This window comes from Otolemur garnettii, unplaced genomic scaffold, assembly GCF_000181295.1.
Source record: "Otolemur garnettii isolate 467f Iridium unplaced genomic scaffold, OtoGar3 scaffold00159, whole genome shotgun sequence".
Lineage (NCBI taxonomy): Eukaryota > Metazoa > Chordata > Mammalia > Primates > Galagidae > Otolemur > Otolemur garnettii.
The window spans coordinates 1172872-1199927 of NW_003852554.1; the positions used below are offsets into that span (position 1 = coordinate 1172872).

Consider the following 27056-nt stretch of genomic DNA (forward strand, 5'->3'; position numbering starts at 1 on the left):
TCTACATAATCTAAGCCTGTGTCTTGTCCAGGAGGTTTAAGAGTCATAGTTTAAATAAACTGCTTATCATACTGAGAACAGAGGGGAGATCAGATTAGAGAAAGATCTGTGTGCTTTACCATAACTTGTATAAGCTTCTAGCAAAGTATCTGTAATATCATAATTTCCAGTTTGTTTACACTTTTTCCCTACCTTTGCTCAAGAGTGGACTCCCTAAGGTCCTTTTCTTTTTTCCTACTGTACTCATCTCCTCTAACATATATAGTCACATGCCACATAACGATGTTTTGTTCAAGGATGGACTGTATGTATGTACAATGGTCCCATGAGATTACGAGGGAGCTGGAAAATTCCGACAACCTAGTGACTGCGGCTGGTGTAACTGCAGTGGGATCCATTACTCACATGTGTGTAGTGTTGCTGCTGTAAAGAAACCTGCATTGCCAGTAGCATAAAAGTACAGCACACACAATCATAATACTTGGTAATGACAGACGACTAGGGTACTGGTTTATATATTTACCATGTTCTACTTTTTGTTTTTTATTAAAAAAAGAAGTTAACTGTAAAACAGTCTCAGGCAGGTCCTTCAGGCCGTATTCCAGAAGACACTGTTCCCACAGGAAATGACAGCCCCATGCACGCTATCACCCCTGAAGACTTTCCAGTGAGACAAGAAATAGAGGTGAAAGGCAGTGATTCCGATGAGCCCGACACTGTGTAGGTCTAGGCTCATAGTCTTAGCTTTTAACAAAAAAGTTTAAAAAGTGAAAGAAAAAAAAAATTTTAATAGGAAAAAACTCAGAGAATAAGGATGCAAAGAAAAGACTCTTGTACAGCTATATTCGTCTTTATACTATGACTACAAAAGAGCCAAAAAGTTTTTAAAAATTTAAAAGTTGATAAAGTAGGCTGGGCGCAGTGGCTTACACCTGTAATCCCAGCACTTGGGAGGCTGAGGTGTGTGGATTGCCTGAGCTCACAGGTTCGAGACCAACCTGAACCAGAGCAAGACCTCGTCTCAAAAAATAGCCAGGCCTTGTGGAGGGCACCTGGAGTCTCAGCTACTTCAGAGGCAGAGCCAAAAGAATTGCTTAAACCCAGGAGTTTGAGGTTACCGTGACAGGGCACTCTACCAAGGGCAACAACGAGATACTGTCTCAAACAAACAAACAAACAAAACAAAAAAAATCAATAAAGTAAAAAAGCTACAGCAAGTGAAAGCTAATTTATTATTGAAGAAAAACTTTTTTGTGAACTTAATGTGACCTAAAAATGCAGTGTTTATAAAGTCTACGGTAGTGTCCTAAGACTTCACATTCATTCACCACTTACTCACTGGCCCAGTCCAACTACCAGTCCTGCAGGTTGAGTGCCCTATGTAGGTGTCCAGAGCCTGCAGGCTCCAGCAGTGTAAGTGCCCTATGTAGGGTTAGTGCCCTCCAGCAGGGTGAGTGCCCTATGGGTGAGTGCCCTACGTAGGGTCCAGAGCCTGCAGGCTCCAGCAGGGTGAGTGCCCTATGTAGGTGTACTTACTGTTTTTAAATCTTTTATACTGCATATTTACTGTATCTTCTCTATGCGTAGATACACAAATACTACAAGTGTCTACAGTATTCAGTATAGTACTACACTGTACACGTTTGTAGCCTAGGAGCAATAGGCTATACCAGACCAGACAACTTAGGTGTGCACTAGTACCCCCTGTGACATTCACACGATGATGAAATCACCTGAAAACACATTTCTCAGAACACAGCCTCATTCAGTAATGCATCACTGTCTATTTATTCATGTTTACTGTCTATCACCTGCCACTGGGATGTAAACTCATGTAAACCAGACAACTTAGGTGTGCACGAGTACCTCCTGTGACGTTCACACGATGACGAAATCGCCTGAAAACACATTTCTCAGAACAGCCTCATTCAGTAATGCATCACTGTCTATTTATTCATGTTTACTGTCTATCACCTGCCACTGGGATGTAAGCTCTAAAAGGCCAGTGACCTTCATTTGCTTTATTTATTGACACATCCCTACCCCTAGAATCAGGCCAGGAAAATACACAGTCAATAAATACTTGTTGATGGAGGAACGATAATCCACTGATTTCATTATTCAGTATACATTCCCATTTTTTACATTTGGAGTCTAAAAATAGGTTGGGTTTCCTCAGAAATCATTATTTTTGCTTAGTATCCTATTAAAGCTGCCGTAATTGGCTCCTTCAAAGATTTATGAGTAGTTTTAGCTGAAGTCTCCAAAACTGTCAAATAAAATGCTAGCAAATATTTACCAAAGAGTTTCTCCCCCACAACTTCTGCTTGACTATCTGACGCAATACTGTGAGTGTCCTGAACACAGTCGGCACTGTGTTGGGCAACTGGGACACTGATTCAGTCAGAGCAGACGACGGAAACCAAATATAGGTTAACGGGTTCTTTTCTTTTCTTTTTAGAGATAGAGTCTCACTTTGTCCTCCTCGATAGAGTGCCATAGCATCACAGCTCACAGCAACCTCCACAATGCCCGGCTATTTTTTGGTTGCAGTTGGGCCAGGGCCAGGTTCAAACCCACCACCCTCGGTATATGGGGCCGGCACCCTACTCACTGAGCCATAGGCACTGCCCTAACGGGTTGTTTTCAATTCATTGTCTACGATTACATGCTTCTGAGTCACATTATTCAGTCAATGAAAACCCTTTCCAAATGTTTATGTGAATATATCCTAATAAATTTAGTTCCTAATTACTTTATCTCCAGGTTTCAGCAAAAAGCCGAATGTTAGGGGGTCCCTATTCCTTAATCTTAATTAACTCTAGAAAAATCAGAATTAGAGTTTTCAGTCTTGAAGACTTGCAATAGGACAGTTTTAGAGGGCTCTGTCAGACATCAATAAGGAGGGTGCTTTGCCAGAATAGAAACTAAAAAGTGGAAGATTAAAAGGCAAGAAGTGATGAAGATCTGGGCCTGTCACTGACTGAGGGGACAGAGAAAAGCCAGAATCCAGTGGACACATGACTCATCAGACGTAGAGGGAGTGTACAGATACAGATGTAGGGCAAGAGAAGGCTTCAAATTCGGTCGGCTGGGTAAATGAAATGTCGCCCCACAACGCTGTGAATACAGGGGGAAAACAGGTTGACTTTTTATTCACCTTGCCCAAATAAAAATTCAAAATTTTACTTTGGGTTTGAAGAGTCTCAGAGTCAACCTGAGATTTGGAAAACCTGACCTCCTCAAGACTCTTATCAGTATCATTACTAAATTTATTAAGTAACAGTATGCAAATATATGTTATTAGAAAATATTCCCTTCTCTAGGAAAAGTCAAAAAGTAGAATACATCTTTAGTGCATTTGGGGAAGGAAAAAAGAGGACAGGAGGAAATTTTAAGAAGCTGTGGCCAAGTCTATTCATGAGGAAAAATATAGAACTTAAAAAATATATACCACTGGGGGGAAAAAATGCGTGCCACTGATTACACAAGTCTGAGGGTTTCAGAAAAGAAGGATGATGTCATACGTTCACTTCACTTTTAAGTCAGTCAATAAAAGGAGAGGGAAAAAAAAGATTAATGCCTGTTAGAAAATTCAGAAAGGCTGGGTGGCACCCATGGCTCAGTGGGTAGGGCACCGGAACCATATACTGAGGGTGGTGGGTTCGAACTTGGCCCCGGCCAAACTGCAACAAAAAATAGCCGGGTGTTATAGTGGGCACCTGTGGTCCCAGCTACTCCAGAGGCTGAGGCAAAACAATAGCTTAAGCCTAAGAAGCTGGAGGCTGCTGTGAGCTGTGATGCCACAGCACTCTACCGAGAGTGATAAAGTGAAACTCTGTCTCTATAAAAAAAAAAAAATTCGGTAAAGAAATAAAATATATCTATAAGAGAATTTGGGGCGGCACCTATGGCTCAGTGGGTAGGGTGCCAGTCCCATATACCCAAGGTGGCAGGTTCAAACCTGGCCCTGGCCAAACTGCAACCAAAAAATAGCCAGGCGTTGTGGCAGGCACCTGTAGTCCCAGCTACTTGAGAGGCTGAGGCAAGAGAATTGCCTAAGCCCAAGAGCTGGAGGGTGCTGTGAGCTGTGATGCTACAGCACTCAACTGAGGGCGACAAAGTAAGACTCTGTCTCAAAAAAAGAGAATTTGGCTCAGCGCCTATAGCTCAACCGGCTAAGGCGCCAGCCACGTACACCTAAGGTGGCGGGTTCGAATCCCCAGCCCGGACCTGCCAAACAACAATGACAGCTGCAACCAAAAAAAAAAAAAAAAAAAAATAGCCGGGCGTTGTGGCCGGCACCTGTAGTCCCAGCTACTTGAGAGGCAGAGGCAGGAGACTCGCTTGAGCCCAGGAGTTGGAGGTTGCTGTGAGCTGTAATGCATTTGTAATATAATTCTTTTGCTTGCTTCCAAAGCAAACAAGGCTAAAACAGATGTAGCCTAACAAAAGTAACAGAACTATGTTAGTAAGAAATGATCATGATTGATTGTGTTACTATAAATAAAACGCTTAGAGAGTTTTTCGGAAATAGATATAATTCCTTACACACTGTGGGTAAAAAAGTCCTCTACTTTAAAAAGGAGTACACAAACATTTCTTCAGAGTATAAAGTAGAATGAAAGCATCTCTGCACTATAATCTTATAATATTCCTAGGGAACCACCTTTCTGAAGACTTCATTCTTTGCCACCAGTAGCTCTCTAAGGAATTCTGCTCAGGGCAAAGAGCGAGCGCCAAGTTCTTTCCTTCCTTCTCTATATTTAGCTGTAAGCTGTTAATATAATATCTTTACCCTTCTTTCAGAGAACATTTAATTCCCAGACCAAGGCTGCAGTATAAACTGAGACATAACCCAGGTATATTCCACAAGCTTTAACTCCACCTGGTAAAACACAGTAAAGCATAATGGCATTGACTCAGTCCTCCCTACAATTTAGGACTTGTAATAATTCATACCAAATCACTACCCTTAAGCCAATTCACTAAGTACAAAGTGTAAATAACACTAAAAGAAATTCCTGATGAGCATAAATCATGTTAAAAATGTCAGACAACAATGGTAGCTTAGTTCTAGTTTGTATATATACACTAGAAAAAGGTTATTTCTTCTCAGGTGGTGCCTGTGGCTCAGTGAGTAGCGCACCGGCCCCATATACTGAGGGTGGCGGGTTCAAACCTGACCCTGGCCACACTGTAACAAAAAAATAGCCAGGTGGTGTGGTGGGCACCTATAGTCCCAGCTACTCGGGAGGCTGAGACAAGAGAATCACTTAAGCCGAAGAACTGGAGGTTGCTGTGATCCGTGACATCAAGGCACTCTACCAAGGGCAATAAAGTGAGACTGTCTCTAAGAAAAGAAAAAAAAAAGAAGAAAAGGTTATTCCTTCTCATGTAGCCTATGACTAAGGTTCATTTCTCTCTATCCATTCTAAACAAACCTGTCTCCATTACTACAATTCAACTGTACATTGCGTTTGTGGTATTATTTTAACTCATTAACCTGAAAGTTAAATTCCCCAAAGGAAAAAATTCCATTTGGTTAACACGCAAAAGTTCTGCAAGATGCATAGGAAGTTCCATAGGGAACATGGTCAAGCACCAACTTACAGACTTAAAATAGTCATATTCTATTCATAGTTTTTCTATTAAAAATCAGAGTATAAGGCTGAGTGCAATGGCTCATACCTGTAATCCTAGTACTCTGGGAGGCTGCAGTGGGTAGACTGCCTGAGCTCAGGAGTTTGAGAACAGCCTAAGCAAGAACAAGCCCCCATCTCTAAAAATGGCCGGGCATTGTGGCGGGCGCCTGTATTGTGCCTCAGCCTCCCAAGCTGAGGCAAAAGGATCGCTTTTGCCTAAGAATTTGAGGTTGCTATGAGCTATGATGCTACAGCACTCTACTGAGGGTGACAAAGTTAAGACTCTGTTTCAAAAAGAGAAAAACCAGTATATCCTGTGTAAGCAAGTAAAAGTCAGCCACTGTTCCATACACACTGAGCACTTCTTTCCAAGCCTCTCTAAGACTCTGGTCTTGTGAAGCCTTTTAAAGGAAAACTTTTCTCAGGAATTCTTACGTGCTCTGAAGCTTCCTTCAGTGAGTTAACTCCACGTTCCACAGATTTTTCCTAAACAATTCCATTTACTCCTAAAATATTCCAGTTACACCTTCACTAATCAAAGAACTTCCCTAGGGCATATGTATCCCCAGTTGATAGGCACTGGAGACACGGCAGTGAAGAGACACAGTCCCAGATTCCCCTCAAAGACTGGAGCTACCCCTCTCTAGCGACTGTCAGAAAGCTGGGATAATTCTCAACTTCTCTTCCCTCATCCCCTAACATATAGTCAGTCACCAAATTCCGGCTTGTACTTTTATACTATTCTCTGGGCACTGTTACTGCATTCGTTCGAGTCTCCACCTTTCACCAGAACCTCTACAGTAAGGTCCACACGGGGCTTCTTGCCTCTAATCTCACATCTTTCCACAAATAGCTCCCAGTGTTCCTTCTGAGCCACAAATGTGATAAGGACATTCCCCTGACTAACACATGCCTCTCCCTAATATATATATTTTTAAAAGATATTTTGATCTACCATCATGGTATGAGATCTGTGATGATCTATCTAGTTCCAGACCCACCCCAAGGCTCCTTCCCTCACCTGCCACGTGGTCTACGATACACTACACTTCTTAACATTTCCCAAAGTCATCACTTTTCACACATCCAGCTGTGTACATGCTGTTCCCTTTACCTAGAATGTGCTTCTCCCTTCACTTAAGATTGATAAATAAAACTCTTTCTCTTCTATCCCTGCCTACCCCACTTCTATTTCATTCTTCAAAACCCACCCCCAACACCACCTCCTCTGTGAAGCTTCTCCTTGCCTCCATTACTTTTCCCTTCTACAATTCCACAGTTGTACTATAATTAATTATTTGTTCCAAATTATATACCATGAATGTTAGTTAGCACTCTATGTCTCAGTTTCCTCATAACTGTCTTTTGGGTTATTAAAAGAATTCAGTGGCTCGGCGCCTGTGGCTCAAGCGGCTAAGGCGCCAGCCACATACACCTAAGGTGGCGGATTCGAATCCCCAGCCCGGACTCGCCAAACAACAATGATGGCTGCAACCAAAAAATGGCCAGGCGTTGTGGCGGGTGCCTGTAGTCCCAGCTACTTGGGAGGCTGAGGCAGGAGACTCGCTTGAGCCCAGGAGTTAGAGGTTGCTGTGAGCTGTGATGCCATGGCACTCTACCCAGGGGGACAGCTTGAGGCTCCGTCTCAAAAAAAAAAAAAAAAAGTCCATAAGAATTCAGTGCGAAAATGCTATTAAGCCTTCCATACGGTACCTAGACCCAGCCGCTGTGCTCTCCACTGCCATTCTTCTGCCACACCGAGAGCTCCTGAATAGCTCTGAGTCGGCATGTCCAGGTGCCGTGCTTAGGGTGTGGTATTCTCAAGAACCAAATTTGAGCTATCTCCAGCCAAAACTCTAGGCTAGAAAAAGAAACGAGGACTCCCAGAAACTGCAATAGCATGGTCATCAGCACCGTCATAAACAGAGATCAATAATAGTAGCAACTATGCTGTTTTGACCCCTGCTATTTGCCAGGCACCAGGTCGAGTGTTTACGTGCATTTTCTCTAATTTACAGCAGTTCTGGAGGTCAGTATTCCCATCCTCATTTTACTGGTAACTTCATGCTCTACAATTAGTCTTCTTAGGAAGGTAGAACTTCTTCTGCAAAGGAGGAGTAAATATAAGAAGGTATGTTTGTTTATTTCAAACCTGGGAATACTCCTTCACTTGACACAGTAAAAGAATTACACAGTCTGAACAAGAATAAAAGAACGTTTCTTTGGGAAATGTTACTCCCTTATTTATTAAGGGGAGTACAGGTCAATGTTTGACTCCCTGACCTTCAAATTCACACAGAGAACATTCCTAGGAGTTTTTCCGGCCAGGCTTCCAAACCTCCCACATCCGTGACAACCAGTGCCCCAGTTTCCTGGCCTGGGCTGGGCCCCGGTCAGCGATGAGCATCAGTGAGCACACGGAGCACCCGACAGCAGGAAGACACTAATAACATGACCCGGGAGGGAACACACTACACCATCTGGAAGGAGAGAGCAGAGTGGTGAAGCTAGAGCTGCCAAGAGGCTAAAACATAGAAAACAGAAGTGAGGGTGGCCAAGGGAACAAGGGGGAAAGAAAGGCATGAACAAGCAGTACCATGTAACGAAAATGGCCAGGGTCTGAATCCAGGCTCTGCCACTTTCTACATATGTCACCTCGAATAAAAACTTACACAAGCCTCAGTTTCCTTACCTATAAAACAGGAATAAAAATACCTACCTAGTAAATATGTGTATGTATGAGACTACAGTGCCCAGCATATTAACTGCCCCCCCAATGTCTGCTTTCTTTCCACCCAATCCCTTTCCTTATGCATCAGAGGCTGACTTGTAGAATATACAGAACTTCTATAAACTGACCACCCAAGGGGCTGTGACAAACTGGTCAACATATAGAGGTGATCAACTTAAGGAACTACGTCTACTATACTGACATAAGTACACATGGTGCACGTCTGCTCTGTGAAAATTAAGCCAATTGAAGTACTCAGTGTAGGAAGGTGGTCAACTCTGGAGGTCCTACTGTATTACATTAACCTGCTCCGGAAAAATGCCCAAACATCCTATCTAAGGAAAAAATTCTACTGACAGCCATTTCTGCTTGACTTGAATCATCCATATTCAGGGACTCAGCTAAATTCTCTTACATGTGTATGATCCCCTAATTCTGCCCTCAAGGTAGCCAGCCAAAACTATCTCCTCATTAAAGCTAATAACGCAGCAAAGACAGTTTTCTTATCATTTATTTGAATTTGATTTCTTTTGTCCAGGGTATTCAAAATCTCTTAGGTTCTCCAAATTTAATATTAAGAAAATGCAGCCAGGAGCATTGGCTTACGCCTATAATCTTAGCACTCTGGGAGGCTGAAGTTAGAGGTTCACTTGAGCTCAGAAGTTCAAGACCAGTCTGAGTAAGAGCAAGACCCACTCTCCACTAAAGGGTGTTGTGGCACATGCCTGTAGTCCCAGCTACTTGGGAGGCTGAGGCAGGAGGATCACCTGAGCCCAGGAGTTTGAGGTTGCTATGAGCTAAGGCCATGGCATACTAGCCTGGGCAACAGAGAAAGGCTCTGTTGAAAGAAGAAAGAAAGGAAGGAAGGAAGGAAGAAAGAAAATGCAATGATGAAGCACTTTAATTTATAAAGTAGATCGATGTTATACATGGAGTACATTAATGAAAGCACTGGGATCAGGAGAATGAAGCTTGTGTGATACCTAATGAAAAGACAAAGACAGCTTGGCAGAAGTCAGCATTTTCTTGAAGAATTCACCAGTTAGTAGGTACTCTAGAAACAAGGGTGAGTAAAGTCCAGCCATTACCGAAATTACTAGAGCTTTAATCCAGGGATATTGTGGAACTACCTGAAGTTGTGTCCACACAGGAAGGATGACCTTCAAAATGTGAATTCCTTGGGAACAGGCACTTTGCTTTGCTCATCACTCACAAACTAGCCTGGTGCCAGGTGTACAATGAAAACGCTCAAATATCTGGCTGCTTAATAAAAATGAATGAATGAAAAGAAAGAATGGATGAAATAATTTGAACACTAGTATTTTCCTGAAGCCTAAATGCTGCCTGGGGCAGGACTGGAGGCCTTCAACACTGACTTCAACTAGAGCAACTGTACTTTTTTCTGTCTCACATTTGGACTCCATTCATCATTCTTCCTTTTCCCTGCCTGCTATTATCCTTAAGTGCACACAATTTAATGCTGAAATGTCCCTTAAGTAGTTTCATGCCCCTGAAGTTTCTTGAGGTATGAGATTCCATCTTACATTAGCAGTGCTTGACTACTCAACTTTCAGAGAACCTACATTTTCTTGAACAATAACTCTTCAGAGAAAAGTTTGAATTTTCTTACATAGGCCAACAAATGGACATTTTGTGCCATCACATCGTGTGAAACCTGCCAGACAACGGTCCAGTTCTTACAGCAGCAGCATCTCCATCTGAACAGTAAGTAGTCCGTGCCCATGTAACTACTGGAATATATTTTTGCATTCTATTCTACTATTCTTTTAAAAATTCTTTTCTTTTTTTTTTTTAATTTTTCCCCATTCACACCTGAGAATAAATTTTTTTTTTTTTGCCTTTTAGAATCTTGGCCAAGGCCAGGTTTGAACCTGCCACCCTCGGTATATGGGGCCAGCACCTTACCCACTGAGCCACAGGTGCCACCCCAAATTATTTTCTTAATTTACAAAAAACATATATATTAATATTCTTGTGTACCATACGTTGCTAATTACCATATGTACTATGAGCACTACCTCATTTTTTTTTTTAATGTAAGAATTCTTGCAAATTGGTAAGGAATCTACTTCTAAGGTAGTACGTTGTTAGTAACTATAGTCACTGCGTTGTACCCTAGACTTCTTGAACTTATTCCTTCTAAGTGAAACTTCGTACCCTTTAACCAACATCCCCAACACTAATACGCTTTAGCTCCATTCTGAACGCAGTTTCTATGCGTTCACCTCCTTTAGATTCCATATTTAAGTGAGATCATCTGTCTTTCTGGGCTTCATTCACAGAACATAATGTTTCCCAGGTTCCTGCATGTTGTTGCATGAAGAGGAAGCAACAGAATTTCCTCTTTTTAAAGCTAAGTAGTATTCCATTCTTTATTCATTCATTTGTTGATAGATCCTTAGGTTGATTGTTTCTTAGCTGCTGGGAATAAACTGCAGTGAACACGGGAATGCAGGTACCTCCCCAACACACTGATTTCATTTCCTTTGGATATGTGTTGGCCCTCTGTATTTGTAGTTTCTACTTACAAGGATTTAACCAACTGTGGTTTAAAAAATGTTTAAAAAATACAAACATTTTGTTTGAGACAATGTGTAGGAGACACCTGAAAAGAAACACCTTGGTAATAAGGGAATGGGGAAGGGACTGGTCTCTCGTGAAAGAGCACGAGGGAACATACATCATTGCTTGGTGGTCTCCACATCTGTGGTGTAAAGAGCCACGGGATCACTTCTATAAAGTGCCGGCTCCGGCACCTCTGACCTGACTGAGACAATTGGCTCCTCCTGATGGGGACCCTTATCTGACTGAGACAATGGGTTCCCTGACACTTATGGGGAGCCATACCCTGAGTGAACTTGTAACAGTGGTCCGCGTCCTGACAGTTTCATGGGCCGGGGCCAGCAACCTAGCGTCAGGGCTCCAACACAGTGTCTTGCTCTGTTGCCCAGGCTGGAGTGCAGTGGCATCATCATAGCTCACAGCAACCTCAACTCCTGGGCTCAAGTGATCCTCCTGCTCCAGCTGCCCAACCAAGTAGCTGGGACTACAGACATGTGCCACCATGCCTAATTTTTTCTTTCTTTCTTTTTTTTTTTTTTTTGGAGACAGAGTCTCACTATGTCCCTGGGTAGAGTGCCACGGCATCACAACTCACAGTAACCTCCAACTCTTAGGCTTAAGCAATTCTCTTGCCTCAGCCTCCCAAACAGCTGGGACTGCAGGCACCCACCACAACACATAAGCCTGTCAAACATAATTGAGAAAAGAATAAAATTAAAGGGAATACAGGTCAATGTGTAACTCCCTGACCTTCAAGCATGATGAAAATGGTAAATAGCATCAAACAGACAATCACTAGACTTTAGCCCATTAAGTAATAAACTATATGAATAAATCTTATGTCTAAAGGGCAAACATGAAGGACTTTGTAATAGGTGGTAAGAAGGCACCCTCCTCCACCACGCAAGACTTTGTTCAATTCACACAGTCTACTTTCATGCATATTTTCGGGTACACATTATACGCACACCAAAGGGAAATGCTTTTCTTTCTTTTCATTTAATTTTCACACTGATACCTACCAAGCAACGTGTTCCAAACTAAAAAAAAAGATTACTTAATATATGTGAGCAATTTCTCTAATGAATATGTATAAGACTATTCTCTTTCAAGAGAAGAAGAAAAAAATAAATGTTCCAACAAGAAAAAAAGGACAAAGGAATGAATAAGCTATCTAACAAGAAATAAACGCATTAGAATATACATCATTTTTGAAGGTCAAACTATTCCTCTTTGCTGTTGATATGATCTTAGATCTAGAAAGCGCCAAAGATTCTGCCAAGAGACTCCTAGAATGGATAAATAAATTCAGCACAGTCTCAGGTTACAAAATCAATGTATACAAATCAATAGCATTCTTATCCGCCAACAACAGTTAAGCTAAGAATCAAATCAAAGACTTGCTATCTTTCATGATAGCAACAAAGTAAATAAAATACTTAGAGCGGCACCCATAGCTCAGTTGGTAGGGTGCCGGCCATATACACCCAGGCTGGTGGGTTCAAATCTGGCCTAGGTCAGCTAAACAACAATGACAACTGCAACCAAAAAATAGCCAGGCATTGTGGTGGGCACTTGTAGTCCCAGCTACTTGGGAGGCTGAGGCAAGAGAATCGCTTAAGCCCAAGAGTTAGAGGTTGCTGTGAGCTGTGACATCACAGCACTCTACGGAGGGCAAAAATAAAATAAAATAAAGAAAAAAGAAATAAAATACTTAGGAACATAATTAACCAAGGAGGTGAAAAACCTCTATAGGGAGAACCACAAAACACTGAAGAAGAAAACTGCAGAAGATATAAACAAATGGAAAAACATTACCAAGCTCATGGATCGGCAGAATCAACATTGTTAAAATGTCTATTCTATCCAAAGTGATTCACGGATTCAGCGCAATCTCCATTAAAATACCAACGTCATGGCTCGGCGCCTGTGGCTCAAGCGGCTAAGGCGCCAGCCACATACACCTAAGGTGGCGGGTTCGAATCCCCAGCCCGAGCCCGCCAAACAACAATGATGGCTGCAACCAAAAAATGGCCAGGCGTTGTAGCGGGTGCCTGTAGTCCCAGCTATTTGGGAGGCTGAGGCAGGAGACTCGCTTGAACCCAGGAGTTGGAGGTTGCTGTGAGCGTGATGCCATGGCACTCTACCCAGGGGGATAGCTTGAGGCGCCCTCTCAAAAAAAAAAAAAAAAAAAATACCAACGTCATTTTTCACAGATCTAGAAAAAATAATTCCACCCTTCATGTGGAACCAAAATACATGCCCCATAGTCAAAGCAACCTTAAGCAAAAAGAACAAATCTGGAAGCATCAATCTACCAGACTTCAAGCTGTACTACAAGGCTCTAGTAACCAAAACAGCATAGTACTGGCACAGGAACAGAGACATGGAGCAATGGATCAGAACAGAGAACCCAGATATAGAACCATCCTCGTGTTGTCATGTGATCTTTGATAAAGCAGACAAAAGCACTTTTGGAACTCTTTTTCTGGAATAACCATCAGAGCTGTTGTCATGTAAGGTCTGAAAATTTTATAAACTCATATTAGAAAAAGTGCTTTGAAGGGTGGACTAGGCACTGGCAAAGGTGCACAGCTTCCCAAGGGGAGTACTTCAAAGGTGACCATAGTGATATTCAGCAGTGAGGTGTGTAGTACTTTTTCTAGGATGAGTTCACAAACTTAAATTGTCCAACCTCATATGGTGTATGCCTTCTCTGATGTCTGTGGTCTACTGTTGACCAAAATGTCCTTATTTAAGCTGGGCGTACTGACTCACAGCTATAATCCTAGCACTCTGGGAGGTCAAGGCGGGTGGATTGCTCACAAGTTCGAGACCAGCCTAAGAAAGAGCAAGACCCTTCCCATCTCTAAAACAATAGCCAGGCATTGTGGTGGGTGCCTACAGTCCCAGCTACTCGGGAGGCTGAGGCAAGAGAATAGCTTGAGCCCAAGAGTTGGAAGTTGCTGTGAGCTATGACACCATGGCACCCTACCAAGGGTGACAAAATAAGACTCTGTCTCAAAAAAAAAAAAAAAAAAGTCCTTATTCAGCACATGACTGTACTTACCTGCCTAGCCCTTGGGCATTCACATTTTCAGTTTCTAGTTCTATCTACCAGCAACATGCTAATGACCTCAAATCTTCATTTCTAACTCAGAGTCGAATCAATCAAATTACTGTCACATTATGTAACCCACAGATAGATACTCAAAACACTGAGGTCCTTCACCACCTCTGTTCTCTTGGATTCTCTGTTTCATATATTGAAAACATCATCCTTACTTACTCTTTTTTTTTTTTTTTTGACAGAGCCTCAAGCTATCCCCCTGGGTAGAGTGCTCACAGCTCAAAGCAACCTCCAACTCCTGGGCTCAGGCGAGTCTCCTGTCTCAGCCTCCCAAGTAGCTGGGACCACAGGTGCCCGCCACAACGCCAGACTATTTTTTTGTTGTTGTTGTTGCAGCCGTCGTTGTTGTTTTGGCGAGCCCAGGTTGGATTCGAACCCACCACCGTAGGTGTATGTGGCTGGTGCCTTAGCCACTTGAGCCAGAGGCGCTGAGCCCATCCTTACTCTAATTCTCTCATCTCCCTTTTCTAAGCAATCACCAGTTCTTATAGCTTTTTTAAAATCTCCAATAAATTCCCTTTTCCTTCCCATTACTGCTGCTTTAATCCATCCAGGGCAACATCAACAATCACAGCTATGTTACTATGGATGAGCTGTCCACACTCCTAGCCAAAGACAACGTCCCCTGCTGTACATTAGGTCTCATCCTATTGTACATCTTGCCCACTTGAGCACACTGATCCAACAACTCTCCCCTTTCACTCTTCTCTTTTTCCCTGTTTACTGAATCACTGCCAACCACACAGAAATATGCTATTATTTCTCTTATTCTAAAAAAATAAAATGAAATAAAACTCCCTTGCTCCCATTTCCACCTCCAGCTACTGCTTTGTTTCTCACCTTCCCTTTACACACAACAGAACTTGAAAGCAGGCACGGTGGCCCGTGCCTGTAATTCTAGCACTCTGGGAGGCCGAGGTGGGTGGATTGCTTGAGCTCAGTTCAAGACCAGCCTGAGAAAAAGTGAGACCCTGACTCTACTAAAAATAGAAAAACTAGCCAGGTGTAGTGGCAGGTACCATACTCATAGCTACTTGGGAGGCTGAGGCAAGAGGATCACTTGAGCCCAAGAGTTTGAGATTACTGTGAGCTATGATACCACAGCACCTACAGAAGGGACAAAGTAAGACTCTGTCTCAAAAAAAATAACTTGAACGCACTGTCTAGACTCCTATCTTAAAATTGCTTTTCTCAAGGTCACCAATAAACCCCTCCTTTTTAAAGGTGAGAAACCCCTCCTTCTCATCTTACTTGGCCTACCAGCAGCTTTTGACACAGCTATGAATCCCTCTTTCCTCCTCTGGGAAACATTTCTTCTCTTGGCTTGCAGGATACGACATTCACTTAGTTTTTCACTTCCTTTTTGGCTGCTTCTTTTGCTGGTTTTATCATCTCATGCCTTCCAAATAAAAGTTCAAGTGCTTGAGGGCTCGGTACTTGGACTCTTCTGCCTGTGCGTAATTCACAAATCCCCATGGCTTTAAATACCATATTAGTGCCAAAGACTCTCAAATTCACTTCTCCAGCCTGAACGTCTCTCCTGAACTCCACACTCCAACCGCCTACCTGACATCTCCCTTTGGATTTGGTGGACATGTAAAACTTACTGGCTGGGTATGGTAGCTCGCACCCATAATCCTAGCACTCTGAGAGGCCGAGGTAGATGGAGCTCTTGAGCTCAGGAGTTCGAGACCAGCCTGGACAAGAGAGATCCCATCACTACTAAAAACAGACAAATTAGCCAGGCGTGGTGGCAGGTACCTGTCATCCCAGCTACTTGGGAGGGTGAGGCAAGAGGATCGCTTGAGCCCAAGAGTTTGAAGTTGCTGTGAGCTATGATGATACCCCAGCACTCTACCAAGGGAAACAGAATGAGACTCTGTCTCAAAAAAAAAAAAAAAAAATTGTTTCGTAAACTAAATTCCTGACCCAGTCCTCCTTCCTCATATAATCTTCCACCACAGTTAACAGGAACCCATTCCTGTTACTCAAGCCAAAAATTTTGGTGCCAACCTAGACTTATCTTTCTGTCATATGCTACAATTCAACCTTTAAAATAAATACAATTGTAAAAATTTCAATTAAAAATTACAATAGAAGGTGGTGCCTGTGGCTCAGTGGGTAGGGTGCCAGCCCCATATACCTAGGGTGGTGGGTTTGAACCCGACCCTGGTCAGCTAAAAACAGCAGTGACAATTGCAACAAAAAATAGCCGGACATTGTGGTGGGCACCTGTAGTCCCAGCTACTTGGGAGGCTGAGGCAAGAGAATCGCTTAAGCCCAAGAGTTGGAGGTTGCTGTGAGCTATGACACCCCAGCACTCTACCGAGGGCAACAAAGTTAAACTTTCTCAAAAAAAAAAAAAATTTACAATAGAATATTACTTAGAAATATAAAAAGAACAACTAACATAAGCAACAACATGGATCTTAAAAACATCATGCTGAACTAAAACAAAGCCAGACAAAAAGAGTACATACTGTACACGTATAATTTTATATATGTGAAACTCTCCAACTGAAGCATTGAATCTGTAGTGATAGAAAGCAGATCAGTGGTTGCCTGAGACCAGGAGCTTGGGATAGGGAATCTTCTGGAATAATGGAAATACTCATAGATTGTGGTGGCAGTTGTGAGTAAATAAATTTATCAAATCTCGTTGAACTGTATAATTTATATATTATACTCTATGTTAATTATACTTCAATAAGTTGATTAAATATGCACATACAATTCAACCACCTCTCACTATCTCCCTCCCTCTGCTGCTTCCACGTGGGAGCCATCGACACCCCTCCTCTGGTTTACAATAGTCTCCCAGCTTTAGTCTTTGCCCTTCTGAATTTATTCTCAACATGGTAGCTACAGTGAGCCTGTTACAGCATAAATCACACCGTGTCACTTCTCTGCTCACAACCCTCTTCTGGCCTCTAATCTTAGTCAGATGCAATGCCCTTATAAAGGTTCACGAGAGCGAAAGGTCCTGTCACATCTTAGACTTCCTCCTCCACTGCTCCCCCTGTGTTTATCTGTACTCTAACCACAGCTGGCCTCCTTGCTGTTCTTCAAACATGGCAGCACACTCTCTGCATTTATTACTACCTCTACCTGGAGTGAGGCACCCACCTCCGTCCCTCCCCAACACGGCCAGAACATACCTTGTTCCCTAAGATGCCATTTCACTGAATCTTTCCTGGCCACCTATCTAAAGTTTCAACACCTCCCCCTCCCTCACCCCACTTCTACTGCCAAACATACAACCTCACTTCTATTGCATTTTCTTCCTTCCAGCTTAATTTTTTTCTGCCCAGGTCTTATCATTCTCTTATTGACTTATATTTTACTAATTTATCTTGTTTGTTGGCTTCTCTTCTACGCGAACAGATGACCCAAAGTGAAGGAGGATTATCTGTTTTGTATACCACTGTATCCCCCAGAGTAATACTAAAACAGATGCTGAATGAATAAATGAATGTATCTAAACAAATTCTATCTTTCCCTCTGACAGCAGAATTTGTTTTAAAAAAATTCTAGCATACTAAATGAAAACTTCAGCACATTAAAAAATACACAAATATATATCAGCCACCATTTGCTTTTAATTCTAATCAAGATTTAAGATTAGACTTCGAGAACTTTTTCAAATTTGCAGAGATTTTTCTTATGATCAAGGACCTATGAATGTGAACTAATTCTCAATATCACCCCACAAAACCCCAAATGCGGTCTTACCGAGTTCTTTGCAAAAGCTAGCTCTCATGTTGCCTAAGACTCCCATAACCACTAGAGTAGAAAATAAACTAATTGATCTGACAGACTCAGAACTAGGAATCTATTTTTAAAATATGCATAATTCTTATTTACCCTTAACATTTAAATAATTCATTAGGGCAATTTCTTGTTTTATAAGCAAGCCTCACAAACGGGAGGATGTTAAAGAGATAAATTTAAAAAAAGAAGTAAATAATTTACAGGTACAACAGAAGGTAGAGGAGGCTTTGTTCTAGAGGTCTTAAGTCTCTTCTCCTTTAAACCCGCAAACTGTACAGCTACTCAAAGTCCAAGGGAGATAGCGCCTTAGTAACTGCAGAGGAGAGGATGCCATACTGCAGCTTTCACCTGCATCCAGCAACTCTTCTTAAATGCATTAAAGTATTTAACTTCATTCAAGTAAAGACTTCTGGGTGTGGGAATTATTTGCTTTGGTTTATAAGCAGCATTCATTATATATCTAACCTAAAAGTAAAGACTCTGGGGCTTTCAAAATAGGATTAAAAATATTTTATGAAGTTAAATACAGTAGAAAATTTCAGGAAAGCATCATTATTGAGGCAGCTCTGAATAAACATTACCAAATACAGTAAATATTTTAAGGATAAGCAAGAGAAAGAATTAGAGATACCACTATTGAGTACATCGGTTTATCTTGATTGCATGTTGGTAAAGAACCTGCATCTTTCATTTCTATGGGTCAATTTCTTAAACAAGACAATGAAGAAAAATAACCACAATATGCTCCTCCAGCAGAGCAGGACAATAGCCACCTGAACACCTCACCTAATATACATCTGGTCACTGTTAGACATCATAACCATAGCATTTTTAAGAAATAAACTTATTTAGTATTTATTTATCTTGGTATACCGAGCATCTATAACAGTGCATTGTTACTTGTGGTTCAGAAAAAGTGCTAACCTCTCCAAATCTTTTCAATTTCTAAGTTTCTTAGAAAATAGAGATTATTCTAGAAAGGCAAAATAACAAGAACATTAGCACTAAAACTAATAAACACTCCTATAACAGGTGCGAGGTACTTTAGGACAGGATCATTAAAATTGACTTTTATTTGCTGGTTTAGAGTTTTCAAAGCAAAATGAAATGAGAACAAGCATCCAGTGCCTTACCCTTTCTACCGGTGAACCATAGCATGCAATGTCGAAACATAGCAGTGGCAGATGGCATTGGTGTTTTTAACTATAAAAAGGGTAATAGCAGAGAAATGATGGCTGGGAGACAGAACAGAAATATAGATGAAATGAATGCAAACTTGCAGTTCTTGAAGCAGAGCAAAACCTTTGAGCCAAAGGCTGCCCCTAGCTTCAATCTGATTTATATTTTGAGTTTTACACAGACAAACAACGCAACCTTCGCAATCAGTCTTTAGACTCTTCATGCAGAGAAGCAGAACCACACTCCTCGATAAAGAAGATCAGCAACCTTCTGTAAACACAAGCCAGCAGCAGCAGCAGCCCATTACTCTCTCCCTTCACTGATTTTTATCCTTTAAATTTTTAATCTCCACTTGCAGCCAGATCCACAGTCGTTTCAAATTGATCTGTATCCACTGCAGACACAAATCTCTGCCTAACCTGCAGTACCACTTCATCCAGAACGTTCTTGTGGACTCGTTCATGCAGGTCAGTTGCAAAACCATTCAAGTTATCCAGCAAACAACCCAAAAGAGAAGGAAAGAAGCAGTTGGGACTGTGAAGAGAAAGAATCTCTTCTTTCAGCTCACCCTGGAAATGGAAGGTTTTCTGATCAACAGTTATTGTGAAGGTGCTGTCGTCCTCATCGTCTATACCAATCACAGCTCCCTGTGAAACAAAGAGCAAAATCCCAATAAGGCAAACAATGACATCAGCAATATTCACCACGGCTACAGCCCTGAATACTCAATGCAGCACCGACACTGGAGGCAGGCTGAACACAGACACAGAATCTGAGCTCCAGTTTCGATTAAGGAGGAGAAACTAAAGGAGAGGGGCTGGCAAGACACGCTAGTTCCCTGCATGGGCACTTTCTATGCTCTGCGTAAGGGACACAGATGTGCAGGAGGGGGAAGGGACAGACACAGAAGCTGAGTCTAGAATCTGTGTTTAAGAGGCAGCCCCTGAACCTTTCTGAGCTTTAGACTGCTCTCTAAAATGGGAGTCTGAAAGGTGAACTTCACCAGGTCCTCTTCAGCAGGCTGCTTTTGCGTTATGGTTGTTAGTCTAGAAACGCCAGGGGACGTGTGCTTCAAAACAAGGTCCCAGCCTGTTCTTCCAGCTGCTCCCATAACCACTTGTACTTCCCTCTGCTACGACTCTTTTCACACTATCCTGATTATCTGTTGATTTATCTGCCTCCTCCCACTGAACCACTGTGAGGGATTAGAAATCAAGAACTATTTTATTGACTTTGACACACGGCACACCAGTACACATTTAGTATATGTTTTCTACATAAAAGCAATAAACATCTCTCCAAATTTAACAGTGGGCTGAAACAAGGAACTGCATTTATAAATTTCATTTTGAGAAGGTGAATTTAAACCTTTTTCATTTATATTTATTTACTATTTTTTTAAGAGATAGGGTCTTCCTCTATGGACTAAACCGGAGTACACAGTGAATATAGCTCACTGCAACCTCTAACTCCTAGGCTCAAGCAGTCCTTCCACCTCAACCTCCCAATTAGCGATGACTACAGGCACAGACCACCACCATATCCAGCTAACTTTTCTTATTTTTTGTAGAGATAGGCTCTCACTATACTGCCCAGACTGGTCTTGACCTCCCAGCCTCAAGCAATCCTTCCACCTCAGCTTCCCAAAGGAAAAAGACAGGAAACTATGTCAAGTAGGGAGTCTACTGGCCAGTACCCTTAAAAACAAGTGTCTTAAGTATTGTAGAAAGAAAGGCCAGAGAGTATCGGAAAGGTCAAACACCCCAGGTTGGTGACAAGAGAAACAGTACGCCACAGACAAAATCAGAGACCTTTACATTGGGGACCAAAAAGACCCAAGGGGACAAAACACCTAATATCCCACAGGAAAAAAAGGCTACAAAGGAGGACGACTTCCTTTTTCTTTTGTTTTTTGAGACAGTCTCAGGCTGTCGCCCTGGGTAGCATGCCATGGCATCATAGCTCACAGCAACCTCCAACTTTTGGGCTCAAGCAATCCTCCTGCCTCAGTTTTTTTCTTTTTTTAGTAGAGACGGGGTCTCAAACTCATGAGCTCAAGAAATCCACCCGCCTCAGCCTCCCAGAGTGCTAGGATTACAGGCACGAGCCACAGCACCGGCCTAGAGAGGACTATTTCTATCCCAGGAATATTAGGTAACAGAATCAAATATCTATTCATTTCTTTCCAGAGGTATCTGGATGAATCCCAACTCTATCCAAATTCTATCTAGTTGAATTATCTGACTTTTTTCTTCAGTTTCAGATTGGGTAGGAAATTTTATCCCCATTTTCAGCTAAGGCAAAGTGTCTCCAGGGAGTATAAACGGCCTGCTCAAGGTCACACAAAGTATTAACAACAGAACCAGGATCTGGTCAACACTGGCATGGTACATGAGTCACTACCAAAGTTTTCAGACAGACTATGCTACGGTCCATTATTTCACTTCCAAGAAACACAGTCATTAGCATCCTTTCTGATTCACCCATGCCAGTTCCAACATGCTCAGTTTATGGTTGCTGCTCGGAGGACTTCACTGTTTCTGTCTGCGTGGATTTTACATTCCTTGATTTCTATGTATCTCAAAACTTTCATCATCACCCATGTATCTACCACCTATCCCACGAAATCAAATTCAGATACACCTCAGGGTAGGAACAGCTCATCATGGTTAACTTAGTTTTGTGGTTAATGAATTAACCTTCTAACTTATGATGTGTCAAATATTTGCTAAGTCATTACTTGACACAAAAGTACGTGCTAGACACAGCTCTGGAATATATAACAATAGTCCCTGCAATGAGGTGAGTATAATGGGAGGCAGAAAGTGATCTCTCCCTGGATGAACCCTGAAAACAGTATGCTAAGGGAAAGAAGCTCTCACTAAGGACCACGGGTTACACGATTTCACTTATAAGACACGTCCGTAGACACTGAAAGTAGATTAGTGGTTGTCTGAGGCTCAGGGCAGGGGGAGCAACTGTGGGGAAATGGAGAATGACTGCTACTGGGCACCAGGTTTCTTTACGGAGTGATGAAAACATTCTAAAATTGTCCATGGTGACAGCTGAACAACTCTGTGAACACAGTAAAACCATTAATTGTATGGCACATGTATACATCAACAAAGCTGCTGAAACTCATCCCACTCTCAAAGACCTGTTCTTTCTTTTGAGTCCCTTAATCTAAGAACCCAAATGTAAGTTCTCCAGTCACACAGTCAATTCAGATAGAAACCTCCAGGTGCTACACGCATCCTCCCTCATTCCATAACCTCCAGGGGCACTCATCCCACCTGTGGTCTATTAAGTTCACCAACTCTTCTCCATCTTCACTGCTACTGCTTTAATTCAGGCCATCCTTGTTTCTTGTTGGATAATGCAATCCATCCGCCTTCAGTCTGGCCACCTTCTTGTTCACAGTCCTTGCTACTGCCAGAGTAATCCCTCCAAACACAGATTCTTAACAGGAAACCCACATGTTTTAAACCTTCCTTGGCTCTCCATGAACTAATGGATTGAGTCAGCACTGCTTCATAATGCCATTCAAGGCTATTCAAAATTGCCCAACCAATCTTTCCACGGTCATCACCAAGCCTCTTTCCTCACCCCCTCACAAAGACGCTGTATGAACTCAGCCTCAACATTTCTTCCACACACAGAAAAAAAAACACCAAGCAATTTCACATTTTTATGTGGCTAGGGGCTGGACAACGCAACTACAGCACACTGTAACCATTGCAGAAAGTTCTGCTGGATAGCATTGGCCCAGACCTCAGAACGGCAGAGCACTAAGCCATGGTAAATCATTAACACTGCGAGTTAGTGAACATTTTCAGTAAGCAAGACATCATGCTAAGCATTTTCAGAGTGTCTCATTTGAAAATAACATTATATTGAAATGTAACCTATACCCTACAGGCTCAAGAAACAGAAGCTTCCCTTACAACACTTCGTAATCATTAACCCACCTCCATCCCATAGTTAAACACTAACCTTAGTTCTAACATTATAAATTGCTTTTGTCTGTCTACAAGCTTTCCAAAATGGATTCACCATTTATTTCCCTTTGTGTCTGGCTTCTTTCACACAATGTAATGTTTCCAAGATTTATCCCTGTCAATCGCATAGCTTGTTCCTTTTAATGCCATATATACAGTATTTCTCTGTATGGATATCAATAATGTATTTATCAATTCCACTGCAGATGGAACATTTACGTTGTTTCCAGTTTTATATTATTAGAATAATGCTATGAACATTTTCATTCATATCTCGTTATATTCCTGCTAGACACAAATCTCAGAGTGAATCTGCTAGGTCACAGGATATGCATATGCCAGTTTCAGTAGACAATGTCAAATGGTTCTCAAAAGTGATTGTGCCAGCTACACTCACACCAGCAGAATATAAAAGTTAACTGCTTCACACCTTCACTAACACTTTTACTTTAGTCATCCTTGGCAGGTGAATAGAGGTATCTATAGTGGTTTTAATTTCCACTTCCCTAATAACTGATAAGGTTAAGTATCTTTTTTTGTTTCTTCATCATCTGAATATCCTCTTTTGTCACTAGTTCAAGTTTCTTGCCCACTGAAAAGACTGGACTATCTTTTCTTATTACTTATAGGATTTCATTATATATCCTTTATATACGATCCCTTAACTGGTTATAAATGAGGCGACTATCTCCTTCCACTCTATTGCCTGCTTTTGCACTCTCATAATGGTATGTTTTGATGAAGAGTTCTTAACTTTAATGCAGTACAATGTATTGACTTTACACTTGATAGTTGTGCTTTCTGTACCTCCTTTAAGAAGTCTTTCTCAGTCCCCCAAACCATGAAAACAGTCCCCTCCATTACCTTCTGGAAACTTACATTTGGATGTCAGGTAAAGTAAACTCTCTAACTTTTGTCTTGGCCTTTATAAATTATAAATCAACATAACCACCAAAGTCATAACCATCCCTTCCCAGAAGGGCAGGTAGGAGCAAGTCATCATTTCTACTGGGGACTGTTCCTTGGCCGAAAAGGCAGGAATCCAGAGTGGGTATTCTTGGCCCTTTATAAACTTTTGAACCAGCTGGGAAAGTCACACACTCAAAAGCTTGCTAGCACACCGACTAGGAACAAACTGGACTGCCATTTATTTAGGTCAGGCGTCCTCAAACTGCGGCCTGTGGGCCACATGCGGCCTGCCGGGTGTTTTTGTCACCACTGCCTGTCCTGCTTAGCAGCTGACTCGTCTCGCGGCCCACTGTCTGGCCTCCAACAGTCTGAGGGACAGTGAACTGGCCCCCTGTTTATAAAGTTTGAGGGCCCCTGATTTAGGTCTTCTTTAATTTTAATAATTATAATGTTTTAAGTAGAGGTTGTGCCCATTTTTTAAAATATTTATTCCTGGGGCGGCACCTGTGGCTCAAAGGAATAGGGCACTAGCCCCATATGCTGGAGGTGGCAGGTTCAAACTCAGCCCCAGCCAAAAACTGCAAAAAAAAAAAAAAAAATTATTCCTAAAAAGCTGATGGTTTATGTTATTATAAAAAGCTCTCTATTTCTAAAAATTTGTTTTTTAATTGCTGATATAATGAAACATGGTTGATGTTTGTATAGTGGCTTCTATTCAGTAATCTTGCTAAATTCAGTTATGAATCCTAGTATCTGTAGAATCTTTTGGATTTTCCATATGCTCAATTAAGTAACCTAGAATTACAGTTTTATTTCTTTCCTTTTTCTCTCTCTCTTTTTCTTTTTTAATAAAGTTAAACAGTACAACAAAAATTCACAAGCTGCCTCCCTCTCCCCCTCCCCCATCCACAGTCTTCGGCACTGACTCCTGTTCCTTCATCCCTCCGTCACAGACACAGGGCACCCAACCAGAAAATGAAGCTGCTCTGAGCACACAGAGACATGATGAGGGAGGAGATAAACGGTGTATCCATTCAAGGTTAAAATGAGTGACTCTATTTTCTGGGTCCTAGGTAGTTGCCCTTCATTAGCCAAACTGAAAAAAGAAATTTCCTGGACCAGACTCTTCAAAGCTGAAATCAGCCACATTCATGCCCTCCTCCTCCAGGTCCTGTCCACTATCATAGCGAGTCTTCTTTTTGGGATCAGAGAAGGTGGTCAAGGTCTCTCCAGCTTCCTTGAATCTTTGCTCTTCCTCCTTCCGAGCCTCAGCACTGGCTCCACTGTGCCGATCTGGATGGGGCATCAAGGCCCATTTCCAAAAAGCTTTCTCGATCTCATCCTCAGAGGCATTTCTGTCTGTTCCCAGAATCTTGTAGTAATCTTTCCTCTTACTCATCTGCACTTCCAGCTGTGCTTTTTTAGGAGTTGTGTTCTTTTGTTTTCTCCGTCTGATACACTTTCTTGTAGTCCCACACTGCTTCCTCATACTGTTCTGCGTCCTGTGACACTGAGCTCTTCTCGGGTAGGCTCTGATGTGTTACTGAGCCTCCCTGCATTTGTGCAATCTTCCTTTGCATCATCTGGTTTCCTACACTTGGAATTATCCACACCCCAGTAACAGCAGAGTTTAGCATTTGTTTTTACATTGTTGGGGTCTATCCCCAAGGCTTCTGTGTACAGTTCATATGCTAACTTGTTATTTCCTTCCTTAAGTGCTTTATTCACATCTTCTTTCTTTGCTTTAGGTGTGTGGGCATTTCTGCAGGGAATGAGAGCTTTCTCATAGTCAGGAGCTGTTCTGAGAACCTGTACAAAAAACTAAAATGCCTTCTCAATATAATCTTCATAGCAGAGGCAAAGACCTCGTACATAGAGACCATCCACGTTGGTGGAAGCCATTCGGAAAACGTCACCGGCCACAGACTGTGCATCTGGATAACGACCCAGCATTGCTACACATTATGCTCTGAGGATTTTAAAGCAATGGCAGGCAGGGGCAAATTCTAGGGTTCAGTCCATGAAGAAGACAACCTTCCAAAAATCTTGCTTCTCAAAATCCGTTTCTGCTATTTTTTCATATTCCATGACTGCACTGGCATTTTTGAACTCCTGTTATACCTGAGTATTTTCATGATCCAATTCTAGGGCTCTCTAGAAAATGCAACAAGCTGTCGTGGCATTCCCCAAAGACAGGTGGCATTTGCCCTCTTGTAGAAGTTCCTCACTGACTGTTTTGCACCTCCAAGAGCTTCTGGAACCTCCCAAGCATCAATGTGGCTGCTCGATCACCAGAACAGCTAGCATTCTTAGGACACATATCTGTGGCTTTTGTGTAATAGTTATAAGCTTCGTTGTAATCTTTCTTGGCACATTTGCATTTCCTTGTTCCTTGAAAGACTCTGCTTCTCTCCTCACTTCATTGTCGTGCTGCTCTGGCTGGGTCACCGTCATTACCACATCACACTCCAAGGCAGCTGCCATCTTGCCGCTGGGACCAGAGACAGTTTTATTTCTTCTACTTCAAGCCTTAGGCCTTATATTTATATTTATTTGTCTTGCTTTATTCATTGCCTAAGACATCCAACTACAACAAAAGCAGTCATCAGGTAGAAATTCTAAACCTTCCAGCTGTGGCCTCCCACTTGAAGACTCACTTGAGTCTAAACCCATCTGGCTTCCTTTCCACTTGTCATCACGTGAAAGGTGCTGGTTCTTCTGCCTAAAACCCAGCTGCTCCACTCATGCAGCTGGGTTTTAGGCAGCTTTCTCACATTTTCTCAGGTCTCTTCCTTGGCCAGTCTTAAACTTCTCTCTCTCACTACTGCTTTTACACGTACTGAAGTCTTTAACCTCTTTAAATCCCACATCCTCACCTGGCAGTTGGCCACCTCTCTGCTTCCCTTCCATTAAGATTATTCAGATGTCCAAGCCTCTGCCCTGTGATTTATATTATCCTTCCATTCCTTGGAGGGTGGGTAATCTCATCAAAGGCTCTTCTTCACCTTCACATAAAGTAACCATTCATATGTCCTGGTTTGCCTAGAACAATGCTGGGTTATTCCTGTTGTTCTGGCACAATAATAAATAGGTTTCCCTTTTACTTTCTT

General features: G+C 42.0%; 1 protein-coding gene and 1 pseudogene across 1 annotated transcript in view; both read right to left on the reverse strand.

Annotated features, from left to right (window-relative positions):
* Positions 1-27056, reverse strand: part of LOC111728459 (oxysterol-binding protein-related protein 9-like) — a 147823-nt gene that overhangs the window by 53299 nt on the left and 67468 nt on the right. Inside the window, exon 3 of the mRNA XM_023519157.1 lies at positions 19608-19686. Within this exon, the coding sequence (XP_023374925.1) occupies positions 19608-19686 (79 nt within the window). The remainder of the gene's footprint in view (positions 1-19607; positions 19687-27056) is intronic.
* On the reverse strand, positions 25034-26430 carry LOC105888014 (annotated as a pseudogene).